This window comes from Pyxicephalus adspersus, chromosome 4, assembly GCF_032062135.1.
Source record: "Pyxicephalus adspersus chromosome 4, UCB_Pads_2.0, whole genome shotgun sequence".
Lineage (NCBI taxonomy): Eukaryota > Metazoa > Chordata > Amphibia > Anura > Pyxicephalidae > Pyxicephalus > Pyxicephalus adspersus.
The window spans coordinates 78,277,276-78,300,815 of NC_092861.1; the positions used below are offsets into that span (position 1 = coordinate 78,277,276).

Consider the following 23,540-nt stretch of genomic DNA (forward strand, 5'->3'; position numbering starts at 1 on the left):
CTGTAAACTTCCATGTGCATTTCCAGAAAAAGATGGATAACATTACCACTACTTTGACTTGTACAAGGTAGGGGGAAAAAAAAGAGCCAAATGCCCCTTCAGAGCCACATACTGGTTGTACAAGGTCTACTTTCTGTAGCCTTTAGGATTGCGCTCTACTTTCGTCCGCAAACCTAAATCTGGGACAGTACATTACTCCTACATATGATCAGTCAGTTGAAACTTAGCTTAGAATTCTAACATTGATAGCAACGTAACCTGTAGAATTCATTTTCACAGATGCCTACGATTATAAAAAAGAAAAAGTCCAAGAATGTGTGTTTTTTAATAGATGGACAAACACAAGTATTTGCAGACATACAGAAAAGTAGTGTTAAACCTCTCATGAACAAAGTAGAACTTCCTTTGAATATATTGTATATGTTGCAGAATATCTTATTCTCCCATCTTAATCCACTATAGTGTTTTCTTTTACCTTACAAACAATAGCAATAGTTGTCAATACAAGTTCCATGCACACATGCAGATGGAAGGATAGGGGGGTTCTGGAGGATCGGTGTGTTTAGTTACATTACAGGCTGTGCACTTATTCAGATATTTTCTGATGCATTTACTAAGCTTTGTTGTACTGCACAAGTAAAAATGTGTGGTGACGAACGTGGCCTGTTTGAGCTCTCTTCTGCTGTTTTTGTACTACTGGTACTGTCTGCAGTCCTGGTGGCTACATTTGGGGTTCTATATGAGGCTGCAAGGCAATGTAGCCACTTGAAGACAGAAAGCTGGAGTCAAAGAAATCAGATGAGCTGCTTTTCTTGATGAATTCCTGTCTGTAGTTATAAAAGAAAAGGAAGCTGCAGGCTAAGTGAGTCCATAAGCTTTCTACATTTTTTTTTTTTAACAGGAAGGCTTAAAGAGACCATAACATACAAAAACAGTTACCACACAATGAAAGTTTGAATAAATAAGAAAAGTAATGTTTATGTAATATATCATATTTCAGAAATACAATTACCTTTTTCAACAAGAAATACAACTGAAATGTTTTAAAATGACTGTGAATGACATATAAAATACACAAAGCATAGCACCTGACACCACAATGTCATGTCTTTTAAGTCTCAATTTGAAGCTGGCAGAATATTCTTTTTTTCCTGACACTTGACTAGGAAAATGTCAGACCATTTCAGCAACGCTCTAATATAAAAATCTTGTTGACCTCCAGGTTTCCATTCAAAGAGCTCGTAAAAGAGGAACAAACTGAAAATACAAATTCATGTAGAAAAAAAAACAATTTCACAACAAGAAATATTTTATGGTTCTTATCTCAAGTCTTTGTAAGAAAGTAAAATAAAAAATGCTGCAAGGTCGTACTGCCCATTTTATAGGACTTACAAATGTGTTTGAAGTCTGAATTAAAGTCTTAAAAATATCACATTTTAAGCTGCGTACACACTGCCAATTTTTGTCGTTGGAAAGGATCTTTCACGATCCTTTCCAACGACAAGGGAGTGCACGATGCATGAACGGTGCTGTACATACAGCACCGTTCACGCTCTATGGAGAGGGGAGGGGGAGAGCGACGGAGCGGCACCCTGCTGCGCGCTCTCCCCTTCCCTTTCATTAGGATCGGCTGTCGTCCATCGTCCGTGGATCCGGCAGGTCGGTCGTCCGGACGATGGACGACACAGACTGTACACACGGCAGATTTTTGCCCGATAATTGGCCGATGCCGATTATCGGGCGATAAAAATCTGACGTGTGTACGTAGCTTTAGACTATATATTCCACATTTATTTATAAAATACCTCATGTTTGCCTTTTTCACAGAATCATGTAATACTGAATTCTCCTCTGTTGTTTTCACTATCCCACATCAATACTGGGTATTCCAATAAACAATTTATCACCAACACTGTGATAAGAGATATTTGCACACGACCAAAATGAAAAAATTAAATTTTGTTCAACCATACAGCTTAAAACTAACCTAAAACAAAAATATAAAAATTGCAAAATGTACAATCATTTTCAAGATAAAAGGTCAAAGAAAAAAAATGCAGAATTTGGGTACACACGTGCAATAATTGTCAATAAAAAGGTTATTTCCAACGACAAAAGACTTAAGGGTACATGAACGAGCGCTGTACATACAGTTATGTTTTGCTCTATGGAGAGTGGAGGGGGGAGAACGAGCAAACGGCACCCCGTTACATTCTCTCCCTTTCACTTTTATTACATATATCATATGGTACATATACCAGATTCTCGTCCGATATCAGCCCTGAGGCGATTATCGGACGAGAATCGTTTGACGTGTGCACGTAGCCTTAAGCTACGTACACACGTCAGATTTTTATCGCCCGATAATCGGCATCGGCCAATTATCGGGCGAAAATCTGCCGTGTGTACAGTCGGTGTCGTCCATCGTCCGGACGACCGACCTGCCGGATCCACGGACGATGGACGACAACCGATCCTAATGAAAGGGAAGGGGAGAGTGCGCAGCAGGGTGCCGCTCAGTCGCTCTCCCCCTCCCCTCTCCATAGAGCATGAACGGTGCTGTATGTACAGCACCGTTCATGCATCGTGCACTCCCTTGTCATTGGAAAGGATCATGAAAGATCCTTTCCAACGACAAAAATTGGAAGTGTGTACGCAGCTTTACTTCCTGGGACTAGGCAATAAAAGTAGAACTTACTTCGTATTGACTTGGAAACAATGCAGACTCCACTTCCTGAATATTAAAAAACAGTGAAGACTACAATTCTTGGTGACCAGGAAACAATGCAGAAACCACTTCTTGGTGACTAGGATACAATAGTTTTCCTAAATACCACAGAGGTGTTCCATATTGCAGGGACAGCAGGCTATCTTGGCTCCACCATTTCCATTGGCCAACTGCTCTATCTTACTGGTGGTATGGCACCAAGGAGAAGACCCAATTCAATGTGAGGTGTTCCAAAATGTAATTGCTAGCAATGATATATTGGGCATTTGTATACTTTGACTGCTAAAACAGTTATGACGACCATTTGAAAATATATTTTTAATCCACTTTACAAAACGAATACAGTAAATACTATATATTATGTAATAAATAAACTATAAAAAGATCAGTTAACCACACCAATAATATACAACATTTAAATCTAATATTTTAGAACTGATTGAAGGGAATCTGTCAGGATAGGAATACAGAAACTGCTAAATTGATTTTCATGTTGCATGTCATCCTTATCCTGGGTTACTGTGTGGCTGGTTTATGAAAATGATGGTGCAGGAAAAAAAAAAAACAAATCTTGCTGCCCATAGCAAAAACCCTTGTTCCATTTTTAAAGGTGAAACGAAAGCTAAAGGCAGTTGCTGTGTGCTAATTTTTCTTTTTGTCACATTTTCCATACATCCGCCCCTTATCGGAGATGCCTATAGATTCAGTTTTCCGACACATTACATAGTAAAGGAAGGATTGGGATTACAAAAATCCAGCAATGGCGGCTCCCATTTCCTATTGTGGCAGTTACCTTTCAAAGGTCAAAATTGCAATACCATCAATATGCTGCATGTGAGTCAGAATATGTTTTAATCCTGCTGCCAAAGCAGAATAAAATATTGGCCGTTAGCTGTGTTCTAGTAGTTGAAAGATGTCATTAAATATGAAATTATCCAGCAACTTCTGTTTCTAATAAATCAGTGGTATCGCTAAGAGAAAATGAAAACTGGAACTCCATATCAATAAAGGAAAGTCTATAAACTATAGCTCACTCTGTGCTGTTGAGCAGAAATGTCAATCCGTATTCAGATTATGGAAAATGAAAAACTGCCCAGAGCAATATGTCAGATATACCAGAACACTGTATTACCATAATGTGATAAAGACATAAACAGTTGTCTGAAACTGCTCAAAACAATCACAGACAAGCAATCTTTATCTGTCCAAAAGTATACCCTTTTAAGGGAAAACTATTGTAAAAAAAATTTGCTATTCCGGTAACCACATGATATTTACACCTCTAAAAAAATATTCTGTATATAATTTTTTTATTTCATGTGTTTATAGTTTCACTACATCTATATGAAGGCCAAGCTGTCCATCAAATAGAGGAATGGTTGCCGGGGTTGGAGCAAACAATATAACTGTGCCAGTGTTGCTTACAACAGTCATCTTTTATTCATATGGTTTAAACATTTTTTTTTCTTTTCGAAAGAAAAAGAAACTGTTGATGTAATGCCTTAAATGTGCTAGCTAGACCTTTTTAGACTTTTTTAGATTTTATTTCTTTGTTGCTTACTTTTTGTCAATTTAAAACTACTTCCAACTAAAACTACCCTGTCAATAGGATGACTGCTGCTGTGCAAATTCCCTGCAAAATAAAAAGCCTTGTCTCCCCGTAAGAGGAAAAATAACAAATATACTAAAATTAAATTGAGGAGAGACTCAAAAAACATGTCCATGGACAAATTTGTAGGTACCTCTACAGCTCGAAAGACAGAAACCCCTGATTTGAATTCTATTGAACATCTATGGAAGGAGCTGAAACATGCAGTGTGGTGAAGGCAACATTCACACCAGATACAGCTAGGGAAGTTTGCTCAAAAGCAGTGGACCAAACTAAGTGTTAACAAGAAATGTCTCATTGAAACCTACAGGAATGACTTGTTTGCACCAATTATCTCTGAAGAATGTGCAACAAAATATGAGGTTAAGGATCCCATGGTTTTTACCCATGCCATTTTCATTTGAAGAATTATAAGAAATATTTTGTTGAAACAAGTGAACAATGTTTCACATCTTGTGATAATGCACGAAAATCAGATGCTACTGCACTGATGTCTATCAGTTTGCTTACACCGTGATGGGCTTCTGGTTTCCCAAAAAAACAGCTGAAGCTCTACAACCCCCAGGGGCAATTTTGTCTATTGACGTACCTCTTCACTGCTGCGAAGATGGTGTTGGCGAAAGTGTGGAAATCAGCCACCCCAACAATGACTCAGGTTAAACATGAGATGTCCTGGTTCTTGGTAAACAAAAAAATGAGGGCTATATGGAAGGATTCCATGACCAAGTTTTAACGGGTATGGTCACCCTGGCTCGATCACTACTTTTTGCCTGCTTTTGACTCATTCCTAATGTCACTATGATAACACTCTTCCCTGCCCTTCAATTTAGTGAAGACGCAGACATACACTGGGCAGAAACAGAATGCCTTTCCTTACCCCCAACCCCCCAGCTACCTACACTTCTGCAACCCTGAAACCGGCTCTCTTTTTTCCCTCTCCTCCTGACACTACTCTACAGGCTCTTTCTCGGTCTCTCTTCTCTTTTCTTCTGTCTCACTGCTTTGATCTGTGTTGCACTGGTCCAGAAATATATCCCCACTTTATTGATTGAGGACTAAAATAATAGTTTATATAATATGGGTTTGTACTCCTCCTAGATTCTTAATCGCAACCCAGTGGGGCAGACACCCTGTGTGGGGGATTATTTGTAATATATGCAGATTATTTTCCAACAACGTATGTAGATTTACTCCTACACCTGTAGGGTCCTGTAATGCTACAGGCCCCATGTGAATTGACTGCTAATGTTCATATCAGTATCTTTTTTTTCGTGTTTATTTTTGTGCTTTTTAAAAAAAATCATTGAAAATAAATATTGTGTTGAATCTCTAAAGCTCAGGGAAACAGTAAGTTTACTCCAAGGGTTGCTAAGTAATAAGCAATTTGAGCTTCTCAGGTCCGTCACCACTGACACCAATGATCTTTTTGACTTTCTGTAATGGCGATATTCATTTTACTGAACACCAAGCTTTTGTACTGTGAGCTCTAAATTTTGAATTGTCAGAGGTTCCCTAAGACCTAAACGGTTTTTCAAGTGTCCCCCCCATTTTAAAGGGGTTGGGAAAAGCTGCTCTAAAGCATGGAATAAACAATGATGAGTGCCAATTTCTTTTGTCAGTTATTTTAAAGACATCAGTGGACATTTTAGATTTGGCTCATAGTTACACATTTTTATTTCACATAGTATGCACACATCTGTATCTAAAATGATATAAAAGCTGTGATTTGTAAATACTTTGTATAAATATGGGAAAAACAATATTAAACTGCTTTAAAGTTTCAATTTTTGTATTTTATCCATGAAAAGTGACTTACATCCCAGCCACATATTTTAAATGTAATATATAATTAACGAATGTCACTTTGTAATGGATTCTGAGTAAATAATTCATTGAAGTTTTGTGCAATTCTTGATGACTTTGATTGGTTTTCAGTGAAGAAAGAAACCAACTCAAATCTAAAAATTAAAACCTTTCCCAACAGACACCAAGGAAGTGAAAAATTCATAATGCAAAGCATCAGAAGGGATGGGATTCAATTTTCTCCTTTAATGGATTTCAATTACTATAGTTTGGCATGGAAATAACAGCACCAAATAAAAGTCTTTAATGGCAAATAGGAATGTTTTAAGCGACACACAAAAAACAAATCTCAGAGACGGAGAGATGTCATTTCACTTCATGCGTAATAAATAAAGATATCACAAATGCCAGCTTCAGTAACTTAACTAACTCGAAACAAACTTTAAAATCAAAGCTGGAAAAAAGTAAGTGAACTGCAAAAAAAAAAAAAACTGAATTTCAGTCCAGTTTTGTAAACCTAACAGCAATAAACAGAAACACATTGATTTATTTATTGATATGCTCTGTATCCTGTATTAGGCTGGGCACACTATAGATTTTTGTTGCTGGTAACAATCCATCATGATTGCTTTTATTAACAGATGAACTAATGAGCATTGAACACACAGCACCCATTCTGTTCTATGGAGAGGGCAAAGTGGAGGACAAGCTAGCAGCACCCCGCTGTGCCTTCCTCCCTTGACTTGCATAGCGGTCATTCCCTATCATGAATCCGCCTTAGGGCAATGTTCAACCCAGAAATTTTTTTTATGTTGGATGGGAAAAAATTGGAGGTGGATGGAAGCCCCTGTATTGTAACCCAACTCTTAACCCAAAAACAGCCGGGTGGTTCCTGAAAAGTGCCGGGTGTTGCACCTGGCTAAAAGGGGCTGGGGAGAACACTGTAAGGGACCTGTGAATGATTTTGGGCAACATCTATACCCATATCAGATTCCTGCCCAAGACCAGAACAATTAACTGCCATACGTACATAGCCTCAGACTTGAAAGCACAGTGCAAAGTAATAGAGCTCTAAATGTCTCTGCTTGTCTTCTCTGCCTGAGTGCTGGTGTTAAGGAGGATACAAACAGCTAATAATAAAGGTTTATTTTGATGCTTTTGTTAGCTGTAAAAATATATATTTTACTGGTTTGCTGAATATTTTCATTATTTTTCAGATAGTTGTGTGTGTAGTACACCATGTGTAGGTGTGTTGCCATTTATTTTCATTGACAACTCAAAACGCATTCAAGAAGAAAATCCAGCGCATGGAGGCTCCCTATTGGAGGCAAGCATATCTCTTGAAGTTCAGAAATAAAACTACAAAAAAGGTAGGAGTCTACATCCCTTGCATTGGGCCTGCAATTTCAGGGGCTTCGCAGTTCAACAATTGCTTAGCATAGCATAGACTATAGAGCATTAGGTTACCATTCCAAAAAACCTAATGGTCACCTAAGAGCTACCAAGGATGGCAGATTTATGGAGCTTGCAGTGTGCATGTTTAACTGGCTTGATGTAAAATCCTTGTGTAGAAAAGCATTAAAATGGTGTACTCTTTTTTGGCCACTTACCAAAATACACATAGGAGCACTTGTGGGGTTTATATTAAGGTTGATTACATTAAGGTTGATAAGGTTATAAGGTTGATTATATTAAGGCTCAGTACAGCTAAACAATTAGATACATCTAAAATTAAAATAGACAACCACGTCAATGACCAACTCAGTAGGGCCTCTAGTCTTTGAGTTTTGTGTAATTCCTCATGACTTTGATTGGTTTTCAGTAAAGAAACCAACTCAAATCTGAAAATTAAAACCTTTCCCAACAGACACCAAGGAAGTGAAAAATGTATAATGCGAAGCATCAGAAGGGATGGGATTCAATTTGATCGTGACCTCCATTACTTGTACTTGTTGATGTAATTTATATTGCTCATGTGTACATAACCTATAGATGGCCCAACAATGGTGATATCTAAAGTAGACCAATCAATCATTGTATAAATGACTCAGAATTAAGAGCATAATGTAAGTACAAAGGGTCATTTCTAAACGGGACACTGTGGGAAAAGAAATGGTCAGCCATTACTGCTTCTCAAAGACATTATGATGCAGTCATATTTCAATGAGTATCAAATCTTTTACCTTTTTACATACACCAACTAACGCTAAAAGAGACATCACTTCATGCTGAAAACACTTTGACATGTAGAATCATACTTGATTAACTTTCACTTCACGTACATGAGATAATCACCTAATTTACAGTTGCAGTGGCAGAAGTAAAAGCATTTTAATGTGGAAAATGCAGCCATTTTCTAAAAGCAGGGTGGTGATCTGCAGGTTACATTGTACAAGATCAGTGAAAGATCAGCTCCCGCTGCTTTCTTTTATGCCACTTGCTGCACGGCTGATTAAGCACACACTTACCAGTATTCTTGTGTTCAGGAGGAGGCAGTCATTTTAAATGAAAAGAACAACCAAAGTTCAACATGCTGCCATATAAAAAATAACAGATCAAGATTTACAATAACCATTAAATTCATACCATTAATTATTTTAAATATAGTTAATCTGTTCACAGGAAAAAAAAAATTAAACCATGTAGAAGAAAGATGAAATTCATAATTCACTGAAACTTGAACCAAAGCTCTATGCTTTATCGAAATTAGGGCTGCAGTATGGTAGAACCACTCAATAACTCCTAACCTAAAATTACAAGAATTTTATTGTAAATTATTTGTAATTTAATATAACTCCTTTCTAACTTCTTATATACACCTAACCAAGTGGGTTTCATTACTTAAAGCCAAACCCCAGACCAAATTAGAGGATCTATCAATGCTCTTCTTGATCGATCCACAAAAAGTGTTTTACAGAACTACTTGTGGATATCGGTTCCACTTGGGGGGATATCTCTCAGCTTATCCCAATAAAAAGAGGCACAAGGCAAGGTTGCCCACTGTTTCCACGTTCACCTTGCCTATTGAGTCTTTAGCTATATTGATCCTCTGCAGTCCTGATACCCAGGGTATACAATGTGGTAGTACGGAGCTCAAATGCGCATTGTTCTTCTTTCTTGACTTTGTCAAACTTGCCAAAATTACTAGATAACTGCCTCCTTGTCGGGACAGCAGATAAATCGCTCAAAGTTGCAATGAATATAAATCTCCCGCTGGAACTAGGGAATACCCTTAAACAAAACTTTGACTCATGTCATCATTGTCTACAATACTTGGTAATACATCTCACTCTCAAATACAGGTCCCTTTAGCAAGCTAGTTATATACCTTTATTTAAAAAAGATACAGACAGATTTAGCCACATGGTCTCCCTTCAAGGTGGTATGGTAAGATAGCTACCAATAAGATGAATATCCTTCCTAGAAAACTATATTTATTCAGCCCCCTCCTCATTGCTTAGATAACCTCTAATCCAAAGTCATGGCTTTCATCTGGGGCCATAAGCAGAATCTCACGAACAACACTGTTTGTGCCCAAAATCTGTGTGGGTCCAATACTTACATTACTACTGCGGGCTGCAAAGATAACAGCTCTGCCGTTGTTCATTATTCTATACCAGACCTCAAGAGGGTAGATTTGGAACCCTTAGCCTAGCCTTTCCATTATTTGCTATTAAAGCAATCATGTGGAGGATCCCAGCTCACCTGGGATCTAAGATTTTTTTATCCTCTAAAACATGTGTGGTTTGGGAACACATAAGGACCAACCCAAAAGTTTCTTTGGCTCATGCCTCTTTTACCCTGCTTTGGGGAAATCCTGAGTTCTGTCCTGGGCTAGATACTTCCCACCTTCACTGGTGGCTAAACAAAGGGTTTCTATGGATAGAGGTCTTATTTTTGTGACATCCTGGGGAACAAGAAAAGTGGTGCAAGACAGCCAACAATCTTTCTAAAATCTCTCTCAATGCATCACTGACTGAAGTAGAAAACCAAGATGAGATGTTACCTGGTCCCAGACAAAATAGTGAGATATCTCCCAGATGCATACCCTACTTTGTTTTTATAGCATGTGGTGCTGTTGTCACCATGGAACATGCCTGGGGTGGTCCTGTCCAGCTGCTCAAAAGTTTTGCCAAGAGGTATTCAACCTCACTGCCTCAGTACTACACACATCCCTGCCAGTGGTACCAAAATGTGCCTTATTTGGTATTTATGCAATGCATTGTTTACATCCTGGAATCTGCTGACAATGCAAATTCTAGAGAGGGGGAGAAGTCCTAGCACTGTGCATGGGAAGAGGTTAGAAGTGAGGAAGTCACTAGTAGTCAATGAAGGAGTGGAGAGGGGACCTTGGGTTGTATTTGTGTATGAAATCAGAAAAAAAGAGTTGTGGTGTGATTTCAATCTATATCACAAGAGCTTGAATTTAATAATTAGGTGAAAAAGAAACTAGTGTAGAGATTCGCAATGAGAGGTAGCAGATAAGGAGAGAAGAAAAGATACGTTTAGCTGCAGAATTCATGATAGATGGTATCAAGAGGGTCTGGTTAATTAATTGTCAGAGAAGAGGATACAATCATCAGTGTAAAATGCAGATGTAAGATCTAAGGCAGGGGTCAGCAACATTTACTGTCAAATAAGCCCCCTCTTTCACTCAAGAAAAATAGTTTGGAGCCACAAAACATAACACAGCTTATAAACTTTTAATCTTTTTTTTAAATTTTACCTGTTACAACAACAGAATACAATAAACAGACGTGCAGTGTGCCTGTGAAAGGCCTATTTAGAAACAAATTAAACACTGAACTATGCCCCTAGTATCATGATTTATGAATTTGTGCATTATTTATTGTATTTCACTGGATTTAATATACTCTTAATATACTATGAGCAATCATAATTTCCAGCAATCATAATTAGATTTCCTAAAAATAATAGGCAATTTATTTGGTAATTGATCAATAGATTAATAGGTAATAAAATATATATATATATAATAATATTAATATAAAGTTACGTAAAGAAATTATTATATAGCCTACATAATTATGTATATCAAATATTTATACACAAATATGTATATCAAACATTACATTGTAGGATTAAATCTTAAGAAACTTATATTTGAACAGAGTAGATTTTTTTGATGGGCAGAGTTCTTTATGTTCTGATAAAGCCTTAGCGATTAAATTTTAGCTGGTGTTAGCCACAGGTGCCCCCCACTTGTACCTCAAATTTTGTTAACCCGTACCCCCTCATTCCAGAGAAATCAGAGTAGATTCTTTATGTTCTGACGATGGCCTAACAATGAAATTTTAGGGGGTGTTAGTCACAGTGTCCCCCATTTGCACCTACTGTTTTGGTTTTGTACATCTCCCCATTCCAGAGAAATTGGGGTTCAAAGTATGGAAGGGGTAGTGTGACAGAGTAGTGTGACATTTCTAGTTTTGTGACAGGTAGGTATAAATTTAGGGTTTGCACCCCCTTGCTATGTTTATTTTGGGATTCTAGACACACTAACATTTAAAACAGCAACCCTGATGTTCAATTTTAACTATTTTTTATAATTATGACCCCCATATTTTAAAAGTTGTTAAAAGGGAGATGAAATTTGTGGTACTGATAGCTTTGAGGGTCACTTGTGTACCCTGTAAATTTGAGGTACGTACAACATACTGTTTAGGAGATATAGAGGTTTGTACTGGGAGAGATGTAAGGCAGTTCGTTTGTGAATGAATGCTGCATCTCATGCAGTACATGACATGCAGCATTCATTCAGAAAATGCTGTGAAACTTTCCTAACGATGACGTCATTGTACATGCCCATTTTTACACGCCTCCTGCTAGATTTTTTTCACAGGTAGATTTTTTTGTTAGAACACTAAAGGGAATCCCCCTCCTCCTGCAATGTCTACGGGAGGAAGGGGATCCCCCATCAGCGATCTCCTGTCGGTGGCCGAAGGGAGCCACAACAAGGAGGCTGAAGAGCTGGGGGTTGCCGACCCCTGATCTAGGGGAAAGAGGAGAAAAATGTTGCCTTGTAACTTTGCTCTGGGAAGGTCTACTTAATTATAAGCTGGTAATAGAGGGAAGTTTGGCTGATGGACGGTAAGGGAGAAAAAGATAGAATGTACTTCAAATGAGGTGAAGATGAGAAACAGCTGGGTAGAAAGGGCATTGTATGTTCAACTGAAGGAGACTGAATAACACCCACACCACCAGCAGACACAAAAGCTCTCCGTCTGAACCAATTATGACCTACCCAGTGTTGAACCCAGAAACCTTTTAAAACCAGGTGGGAAGAAATTGTAGGTGGGTGGCAGACCGTGGATTGTGGTCCAACGCTTCAGTAACCACTCAAAAACAGCAGGGTGGTCACTAAAAAGTGCTGGGTGGTGCGCCCAGCTAAAAGAGGCTGGGTAAAACACTGCTACCCATACAAAATGGCTGCTTACAACACTAATATACAGCATTTCTATTTATTTATTTATTTTCTTACATATGACATAACTTGGGGACAAAGGCAGGTAGGATAACCATGTGGGCAGAAGGTGCTGGGACACAGGTTTTTAATATATTCTTTGCCACACTGTGACTGGATTTTAAGCAAGTTTCAGCACAGCATCTGTGAGGAAGAGACTTCAGAGTACAAAACTTGCAGAACTTATCTGCGTGTTGCAAATCATAATTTAAAAAAAAATCATACAGAATATTTCTCATTTATCAGATGAAAAATAAAAATGTCAATTGTTTATTTTTTTTTAGTGCCAAATGTAGTAAATAGGCATAAACCATTGTAGGTTCTCTAACAGTAGTCATTCTGGGTATGGATGATATAAAGAACACAGTGTTACATAGATCCGGATATGTGCAATGATCATACAGCATTTCTTGTATAAGGAAGAACACACAATTTATGATGTGTTGATTACTTCTGAATGTAATAATCTGGCATTGTCGTCTGTCTTACAAGGTTTGTTGTGTGTTTTTGCATTTCATAGGAAATAACTTTATTAAATTAAAATTTCACAGCCCATGCCTGAACATGAATGATGACTCCAATTTCTCTGGAGTGAAGAATCTTATCTGACTGATGATAGAGATAGGCAGTTTATTTTGGAAGTTTCACATGAAGCATGAATGCTGCATACATCTTAAATAAATGGGGATGTGGAGCATGCAGAGAGCAAATATTCTTTTTTTTATTTTATAGAAAATATTTCAGTGCCTCTATTTAAGACTTCTTATCGGCATAAGGAAAAGGAACCAGTAGTACTAGTCAAGCTGATGCAGGTATTCTTTACTGGTTAGGAAAAAGCCAATAAGGTGTTTGTTCATCATTATAAATGCACCAACACTTGAGAATGGAATACAATGGAGAACATCAGGATCACTACAGTGACACTGTTTTATCACAGTCTCTAATGAGACTCTGTTTTAGGTGTGCTACAAGAGAAAAACATATACAGTTAGGTCCATAAATATTATGGACCAATATGGTCCAATATTTGGACAGAGACAACTTTTTTCTAATTTTAGTTCTGTACATTACCAAAATTATTTTAAATGAAACAATTCAGATCCAGTTGGACTGCACTTTCAGCTTTAATTCAGTGGGTTGAACAAAAATATTGTATAAAAATGTGAGGAACTAAAGCCATTTTTTACACAATCACTTCATTTCAGGGAGTTCAAGACTACAGGCTGTCATTGCCAGCAAAGGGTTTTCAACCAAGTATTAGAAATGAACATTTTATTTTCAGCTTTTTAATTTGTCCAATTACTTTTGAGCCCCTGAAATGAAGTGATTGTGTTAAAAAAGGCTTTAATTCCTTACATTTTTATGCAATCTTTTTGTTCAACCCACTGAATTAAAGCTGAAAGTCTGCAGTTCAACTGCATCAAAGTTGTTGCATTTACAAATAATTGTGCTAATGTACAGAACCAAAATTTGAAAAAAGTTGTCTCTGCCCAAATTTTTATGGACTTAACTGTAGACAACTATGTACAGAGAGGCAAAAAATTAAAAAAATGAGATAACATATAGGTAGAATATTTCAGATAATCGATAAAGAAATCTTATAACCTAAAGCCCAATCAAAATCGCAGCTAAACACATTTCAGATGCTTTAAAATAAAATGTGTTAAATGTCATCCAGTTTTTCTTTCTAAAGCAGGCTAATTTAAATAGAAAAGCTGTCCCCTTGCAGTAGCAGACTGGGAACCATGCTCCTTATGGGGTAAAAAAGCAGTGATCTCAATGTAGAGGTCTTACATATTCCTGACCTAAGGCATAAACTTTCCAGTGAAAAAGGGGCAGAAGTTTTGCTGATTAGCTTTTTATTCTCAAACATGGGTTTACGGATATGGAGAACACATCTGAAAGTCGTCAACTGCACCTATCAAATTCTAAAATGATCTCCCAAACATACATAACAAAATTATGTGAAAATGATGCCACTGATACAAATCATAAAGTCCCTGCAACCTGGCATGTATAAATTTTGAACACGTACTCAATAGTCTGAAGGGTGACAATATCCTTTTTCATTCCATAAAAAAAGGAGCTTCAACTATTTTAGACACAAATAGTATTTTAAAAAGTGTTTATTGGCCAAGTTGAAGAATGGTTTGCTTTTTTTAAATGTGGGACAGTTAATGTCAGTGATTAATTTATTGGAGACATTTATCCTGCTGTGAAGGACAAATACCACTACTAGGCAATAACCTTGTCTTTGTCCTGTGTATTACTTTGTAATTAGTGTCCCGGTGAGTAAGCAGAGCAGGCCAGTATAACTAGGAAAATGAAAAATAACTTATCATCCAATAACCTCTAAATCTGTAAAAGAGAAGAAGAATGTGTAAATATCAAGAGTCCATAAACCTAAATATATTATCAGTAACATCTGACCTTGAAAAAGTCTGATAACTTTGAGAAATAGAGGGGGCTCCTGGTAAATACAAGTTTACCTATCCAAAACAAAGTTTTCCTACATTGTGTCCAATGAGTTATTAGTATATTTTAATTTACACTATATAGCAAAGTGTCCATTTTAGAATAGAAAAGTTTAGGGTGATTACAAATATTGATGAACTGTTTTAGTTGGTAACATTTGAAGGAGAGGAGATTGGAGCAAAGTAGAGCGTATGGTGCCAGAAAAGACTGCTGAGAGTATGGAGGGCAGTATACGCAGGAAACAAGCATGGAAGACCTTACAGTGGTGTAAGGATTGGTTTAAACTGTGACAATAGTAAAACCCATTGAAGGAGCTAACCTGTTTGGTGCTAAATGTAAATGAGATGAGGAGTCTAAGTAACACTTAAATATCCTCCAGTCACAGCGGCTCTTATACAAACTAAAACAGCGAGGGAGGACTGCATTGTGAAATCAGTGAAGAGCTAAGATGGTAACAAAAGGCCAGGCAGATCCAGGAAGGTACCTGGGGGAGGGTTAAATGAAAGTCTAAAAGGAAAGTCAAGCAGGCACAAGTCTGAACAAGAAACCGGTTGCAGAAGAGATGCTGGCAAAATAGAGATGATCCAGTAGAGAGAAGCAGCCTTAAATGCACAAACAAGTGAACAAAAAAATCGATGTGCAACCAGCAAGATTCTATGAGGATCTCTCTCTGGTGGTGGATGGCAGATTCACTTTACAGATAATCGCCCTCCTGTGGTGGTTTTAGATATTGCAGATTGTGTTTAACTATTCCAGTGTTTTTCAACCGCTGTTCCGCGGCACACTAGTGTGCCTTGAGAGATCTTCGGGTGTACCGTGGGAAATTATCCAATTTCAGTTAATTGGTCCCAAAATGATTTATTTACTGCAAAAAATTTGTCTTCATTTGTCTATACCAGCGATGTATAGTGATAGGCAGAACCGAAAAAAACTCTTCCACTAGATGGCAGCAGGTAGCTAATTTACGTGTCTGACTTTTTGGTGGTGTTCCGTGGGATTTTTCTAATTGTAAAATATGTGCCGCGACTAAGAAAGGTTGGGAAACACTGAACTATTCCACAGGCAGGAATTTAAATAGCCAGAAATATACTGGTTCTAATTGAATGGCATGTTGTGTCTCAGAAATATGCGTGGGGGGCGGGGGAGGGGGGAGTGTTTTTTGAGTGTGGAGGAAATATATCTCAGCAAAGGGCATGAGGTGTGCAGTGAAAGAATTTGGGAACGGGAGGTATGTGTATCTGTGGAGGAGAGGTGGCCTGGGAGGAGATGTCTGTCAGTGAGGAGCATAAGTTTTTTCCAGTTCCTCTTTTAGTTTCACCTCTCCACCCACTCCCCCCATTCCAGCTTAGCAACCCAACACAGCTCAACTAGGGAATCCTAGAGAGCTCTCAATTTATGTTAACTCCTAGAACACACAGATCTTTGAATTCCATGCTTATGCCAGATCCTGGCTCCCTTATGTATGCAATTGACAGGAAAGACCAACTGCAGGAGAGCATAGGAACCTAACCTGATAATCCCAAAATTTTCCTGCAGTAGGTTTCCCCTGGGAGGAAAATGGAATCAAATCCAGTTACCAGCTACAGCACTCTGTGTAATTGTATTTTTAGTTTTGCCAATTTTATTTTAATGTAGAGATGATGATGCTGCTGGCAACAGCTTATCAAGGGGAACAGTTGTACAGAGGGAATCTTCCTAGCCAAGAAGAGTTGCTAGAGTATGTGTGCACCTGTAATCAGGAGTTTATGTCCCCATGTTTGGCTTCTGGCTGCAATGTCATATCAACGGAACACATCTCAATGGCATTAAAAAAGACTGCACAGATTTGTCAAGGTAAGATGTGTTCCATGTGCAATTCTCTGATTTTTTGGGATAGAATTTAGTATAGTTCTCAATGCAGTCAATATGACTGTGCTCACTTTCTTACCTTCATCATCTACAAACAATTGGTAAACAATTGCCATTTCTTTAAGCACAATTGTCATGACTACACACATTTACATATATTTGTGGTGGGGATGTGGGTTCCTTAATTTTTTTATATCTATTCCTTTATATATACACATTTTCAAATTTTGTATTCTGCTAAATTTTTATGGTTGAATTAATTCATTACTATACATTTTGACGACTATCACTGTTAACAAACCACTGATAATATAGTGAAAGTTACAGATCCTTTATTTTTATTATTTTAACTTCACTACTTTGCGATCACAAAGAGGATGGTAAGCCAGATGACAGGTCCTCTTTGGAGACATCAGTGGTCTATTATTAGACCCATGGCATCTCCCATGCACAGCTTCCAAACAAATTAATGTACAAGACTGTATTAGATTGATTAACATTCTGCCCATAAGAGGATGCTTGCTCCTTCATCCTGAGCAGCATTTAAGAATAATATTGCTAAAATGGTTACAAAATATGTATATATAACGGAGATGTCCAGTATTAGAATGTTGTCTCCAATTTTTGGAAAAAAAAGCCCATTAGATATAATTTCTAATGCAAAGAAATAAATGGATACACTAAAATAGAAAAACAACACTGTAACATGGTAAATTGTGCCCAACAAAAGAATGTTTTCATGGTATCATGCGCCCTCTGCTGGACAAACAGCAAATGTAAAAGCCTTCTAAAAATTACAAATGCTACAAAACAAAAAAACATGCATCAGTTTGGCATTTAAGACTTCACAGACTCAATATTGCAGACAAATTGGTGTATTAATGGAATTCCAAAAAAAGAGTGTATACGCAAGATACTATGGGCCTGATTTATTAAATCTCCCCAAGACTGGCGAAGATTGACTTTAATGGGTGAACCTGGGAGATCCAGCAAACCTAAAATGATCTGGTCCAGGATTGAAAGCATTTCCCAACTAATAGCAAAATATTTTTTTTATGAAATCCATTTCAGGTTTGCAAGATCACCAAGGTTCACCTATGATAGTCTAATCTCTCCAGTTTTTGAGTGTTTTTAAAAAAATCAGACCCTACGTCTGAACAGTGGAAACAAGCATTAACATGTAGTGGAGTACTTGACATATATAAAATTAAGCATGCAGCTCTAAAATGGATACCAGACCATGATATTTCCCCTCAAATGTATCTAAAGAAAATGTAGCATAATGTAGCCTGCTAGTCCTCCCCTGTGGTGGCTAAATTTGCTTTATTTATCCCTGTTGCTCCCTAACAGAGGTGAGATAAGAGACCGGACAGAACTCAGCTGCACTAACGTGGAAACATATTGAAGGAACACATTGCATAAATGATCTGAAATGCCTATACATTTGTCTACCCGCACTATTTAGAAGAAATTCAACAGAAGTTCTTTAGTGTTCAAACATTAAAACCCAAACATGAAGTGCTCTCTCACCGTTGCACCTCCCATCCATTTGGGGTTGTCTGGAAACTCGGCACATAAAACGTCTTTAGATTGGTCTGTTCCCAGCACATGATAATAGAGCTTTTGGTGCAGGTTGGTAGATGTTTCCGTACCTTCCAAAAAAAAAAAAAAAACACACAATACAGATTAACACATCATGGTACTGAAATTAAATTTGTAAAGACAACGTAAGCCCAGTGCCTCACCTAAAAGGTAATAGTTATACAGACATGGACATTTTTTGGGTGAAAAGTGCTGAAGTATTGGTAATTATATACACATATTTGAAAAGTATTTGTTGGTACCCCTAATAGACAGCATAAAAAAACTGAAAGACAATCAGCCATTCAGCCAATTTAAATTACGAAAAGTAGTCACTCTGCTTTTTAGTATCATTCTGTATCCCACACTGAACATTGTCTGAGGAGTACAGCAGGAAAATGATAGGCAAGCATGTTAAAGGCAAAAGATATAGGACCATTTTCCAAACAACTTGAGGTCCCTGCGACAACAGTTGGAAATACAATTAAGATGTTAAAGGCTCATGGTACTGGAGCGAACTCCCTGGCTGGGGGTCGCAAGTGGAAAGTCAACCTCAAAATGGGAAGAAGACTGGTAAGAATGGTGGACAAAGCTGAATTATCAAAGTGAATCCGTGTCTGCACCACCTGTTGCTTTTAGAGTGACAGTAGGCTCAACGGAAGAAGATCCAGGAGTACTTCACCATAAAAAACATAAAATACCCAGACTGATATCAGAATACTGACAAGTGACAATGCTTCCAGGAGAATGTTCTTTGGCAGTGGAACAAAACTGGAACTTTCTAGCAAGTCACATCAGCTCTAAGTCCACAGCCAGAATATCTCTTTTGAAACATGTTTTGGGGCTGCTTTGCAGTAGAAGTAGAGAATGATGAAATCTCATTCTTAAGTAAAATCTACTGATCAGCGTTCGTAAACTCTGTGCAAGTCACAGGTCCTCCAATAGGATAATGACCCAAAGCACGCAGCTAAACGCCCCTGAGATTGGCTAAGAACAAAATATTACACTATTCTCCAAAACACTAAGTGACAAATGAGTCCTGTTTGGAATCATATACTACTTTTAAAGAAAGACCTGACAAATTGAGCCGGGAGGGCATCCTGCACACCTGACACAACTGAAGCAGTTTACTCAGGAAGACAAAACCAACCTCTGATAAGTGGAGAAATCTTATTTAGTTACAGGCATTGCATGTAATGTACAACAACTTACAGTGACCTGTAAGACTTTATGTTTTCATAAGTACCACTTATCTCCCAAGACAAATCAATAGGAACTTGGAACTATATTTTAAGAGGACCTAGTCTGCAGCTTATAAAGTTTTGTTCATCATGTTTGCTCTCTGATAACACTTTCTGTTAAAATTTACAATTAAAAGTTGTTACAATAGCACTCTTGTCCCTTTACTTTGCTTCCACTGTGTCAAACTAAAAGGGCCATTTTTGTTGCTGCTATGGGAGATCCAGCACTACCAACCTCATCTTTCAGGTTCCACACAAACACAGATCTGTGGGTAATTTCCTTCTACACAATTGCCATTGTAACAGTGAGACCACCAGCTATTCAAAATGCCAACCTATCCCAGAATATTCTGCCCCCAGTATGCACGCTTTTCTTACAGCTTAGTTCCAAGAAACTCAAAAAAAGTGGAAAGGGATAATTTTTTTACACTGAATATTTTACAAACTGACATAAAACCGCATTAATCCTGAGAAAGGTCAACCGTAAAAAAAAAAAAAAAAAAAAAAAAATACTCACCATCACTTTTACCCTCTTGCTCAGGATAGCGATTATAGAACATTCCAACACCATCATGAGTCCAAGACATGCAGCTAAATTTCACTCTCTCCAGGACATCTGGAAGTTGTTCTTGGTTGCAAACTTTCAAAAACTTGATAGTTACCCAGTCTGAGCCACTGTTACTTAACCCATATGCAAAATACTCTCCATCTTCTGTGAAAGAATAGCCTGGAAAAAAAAATCAACATGCCTTTTATAAAGTTGCTAAAAAGCTACAATAGGTTGGACAACAGTGTTTAGATTTGGTAAAACTGGAAACAAGGAAAAATGTTTTACCATGAAAACAGCTTACCCCGTAGAGCAACGGTGCCATCTTCAGAAAATGTATTAGGATCCAGAAACACTTTTGGTTCATCATCTAGAGAATCTTGAACATACATTACTTTTTGATTTTGAAGGCCAGAATTGTAGAAATAAAAATACCTAAATGTTTGCAAAGAACACAAACATAGAATGTTAGTGAACATGCAGTACCATAGGAATATAAAATACATTTACACTGCGGTGGTGGACAAACAAATGCTGACAGAGCTCCAGTTATGATATACAAGCTCTCTATACCAGGCAGGTATTAATGATTTGGGTCATGAAGTTTTGTCACTTTTTTTGTTTCTTACTTAAAAATTAAAACTGTAGCTTTTTTAATATAGTCGTGACCCTATAAAATCAGGATGAGCACTACTAACTGGAAAAAAAACATGGTCTGTTAAAAAACTTTATTTAAGGCAGCATTTACTGGGAATTAAGAGACTAAAATTACTGACTTTGCCTGCACAAAACATTTTTTCATAAGCCAAGGCCAAAAATTAGGCAAAACCTGTGATACTGTATAAAAACATAAATGTAGAGGCAGCAGTTAGATACTGTTATAGCTTGCCTCCCTGGCATAACTAATCTTACCAAGTAGTAAGGTTTTCCGCAGTGTATCTGGGACCTTCTACCGCCTGCTTTCCTCCAGCAGTCTTTGCTAACATTTTTGTACCCACATGCCAACTTTAATGTATCTAAATTAACCAAGACTGGATAATTTTGAGAACACAGGCATTGCTTCTTCTCAACAAATGATGTAGTACCTTTTTCCTTTCTTAAAATGGCAGCTGTACTTGGGATAGTCATACAACTCAGTCATCCGATCCTTAAACAGCCTTCGAACGGGACATTGCTCGAGAAAAGGCATTGTCAAGTTATTCTGAGCTTCAACAAATGCCTGAACAAAAAATAAAAGAAAAATAATGTGAAACCTCCAAAAACATTGGTTATTTACACACCCATGACTAGACCCATATCATGCTTTACTGCTACCATCAATATAGGTGAAAATGTGCTAAACAATGAAGGGTTTTCTAATTACTTACTGTGCCAATAGAAAGGATACAAATTTTGCAGTTACAGATAATGGTGGGGTATATGTGGAAAACCAATTATTACAAAGATATCTGTGCAATTTCTGGCCCTACGGAAAAGTAATGCACTACAACCCTCCTGGTCCCCCCCCCCCCAAATAAAAATTCTCAGGAGGTATTGTGATCGTGGTATTCATAAACACTAATTCCGCTTGAAGGGGCTTACAGATGATATTCTAGAAAAGCCACCAATCGGCAGCCTAACCCAAACATAAGTCCCTGAGCTCCTTTTCTTGAGATCACATCACATATTCCACAATTCAGGAAAAGATTACAGAGGCTTTCTATAACAGTTATGAATGTAAACAAATTTTATTTCTCTATAGTCCCACCTAAAGTGAACCTAAACTTACCTTCCATCTCTCCTGTCAACAGCAACATCTTCACCTAGTTGTCTTCCCAGTCACCTTGAATGGCCAGGTCTGAATAAACCTACCCCCCTAAATCCGCATGGGAGTTCATTTATCCCGGGTATAAATAGCTAGTTTACTATATAAATATGTATTAACAGCAGGATCCAAGGTGGCACACACAGGTTTCTGAGAGCGAATCTGAGAATGAACACACTGTCATGTAGTGAATGTGTCCTCCAAATCTTTATTCTGCAGGAATAGTCTTCAGCTGCAGAGCTAATACTGGAATCTTCTATTAGACAAGGGCTTTCTTCCAATTGAAGAAACCTCCCGACCGATTGACTGCACTGCAGGATTCTAGGTAAATGTATTGTTTTTGTTTTGGGCACTTTTGAGTTTAGTTCCCCTTTAAGTGAGCTTTTTTTTTTTTTTTTTTTTTGGTAAATTCCCCTTTTTTAATAAAAGAAAAACAAGGAGTCAAAAACTATAATAATAATATTCATCTAAATAGATAATTACCTTTGTCTGTTCACTGTCTGGATCTTCAAGCCATCTGTAAGGATCGGGTACCTTTACACCATGGTATTCATCAACCTTTAACACATAACAACAAATACTAAAAAAATAATACTAAATAAAAATATAATATTTTAGTCTGAAAAGTACAACATCCCTACACATATAAAACACATATAGGGAAAAAAAAATATGGGACTTTAAAGGTACAAAACTAAATATTTTATTTTTGATATTAAAAACAATTATAAAAATCCAACAATAAAACCACAAAGTTACAATCATCATAAACTGATGTGGTGACACTTTAATTTCCCGTGTAATGTCCAAACACCAAACTTATGGACCATATTGTGTTATATTGGTAAAACATAACTCAGTACCCTTTTATGATATTTATCTCCTTGTTTACAAACATGACATGTACCACACACTGTACCCCCATGGGGTGTTTACTGCTCCCCCTGCTATGGGTATTTACCCTCCCTATGTGTCCAGGTGACCACTGTGAGTGAGAAAACATTCCAAGTTGTCACCTGATTTCATAGACAGATAAAAGCAGAATGGTTCTTGGAGAGATTTGCTCTCACTTCCTGTTGCGTCTACAGATCAGGAAATGACTAAAAAATCACCATAATGGGGTGACCCCACAGAAATCTGAGACATAGCCCTACAATGATATCAGCTTTATATATACAAACAGACAACAAGGTGATGATGTGAGGCCTGGCAGTGTTATGGGCTCTCTGTCATTGTTGATGGTCAGTCTGACCTGCACAGGTACGGCATGGATACATTATCAGCCTGGCATGGGTGAGGGTTCCTTTGTATGGGTGAGGGGTCCCCTGTCTGGGTGAGGGGTCCCCCGTCTGGGTGAGGGACCCAGGGATCTGGGTGAGAGCACTCCATGCCTCTCATCCTGACACACACACACAGTATTATT

The 23,540-nt window shown here is 37.7% G+C and overlaps 1 protein-coding gene across 1 annotated transcript in view; it reads right to left on the bottom strand.

Annotated features, from left to right (window-relative positions):
* PREP (prolyl endopeptidase) overlaps nucleotides 1-23,540 on the bottom strand; it is a 65,653-nt gene that overhangs the window by 41,929 nt on the left and 184 nt on the right. The window contains exons 2-10 of the mRNA XM_072408705.1: nucleotides 22,601-22,675; nucleotides 21,399-21,532; nucleotides 20,618-20,748; nucleotides 20,284-20,493; nucleotides 18,467-18,596; nucleotides 15,741-15,762; nucleotides 5,239-5,260; nucleotides 3,128-3,149; nucleotides 2,883-2,911 (exon numbers count right to left, since the gene is read on the bottom strand). Coding sequence (XP_072264806.1) covers nucleotides 2,883-2,911; nucleotides 3,128-3,149; nucleotides 5,239-5,260; nucleotides 15,741-15,762; nucleotides 18,467-18,596; nucleotides 20,284-20,493; nucleotides 20,618-20,748; nucleotides 21,399-21,532; nucleotides 22,601-22,675 — 775 coding nt within the window. The remainder of the gene's footprint in view (nucleotides 1-2,882; nucleotides 2,912-3,127; nucleotides 3,150-5,238; nucleotides 5,261-15,740; nucleotides 15,763-18,466; nucleotides 18,597-20,283; nucleotides 20,494-20,617; nucleotides 20,749-21,398; nucleotides 21,533-22,600; nucleotides 22,676-23,540) is intronic.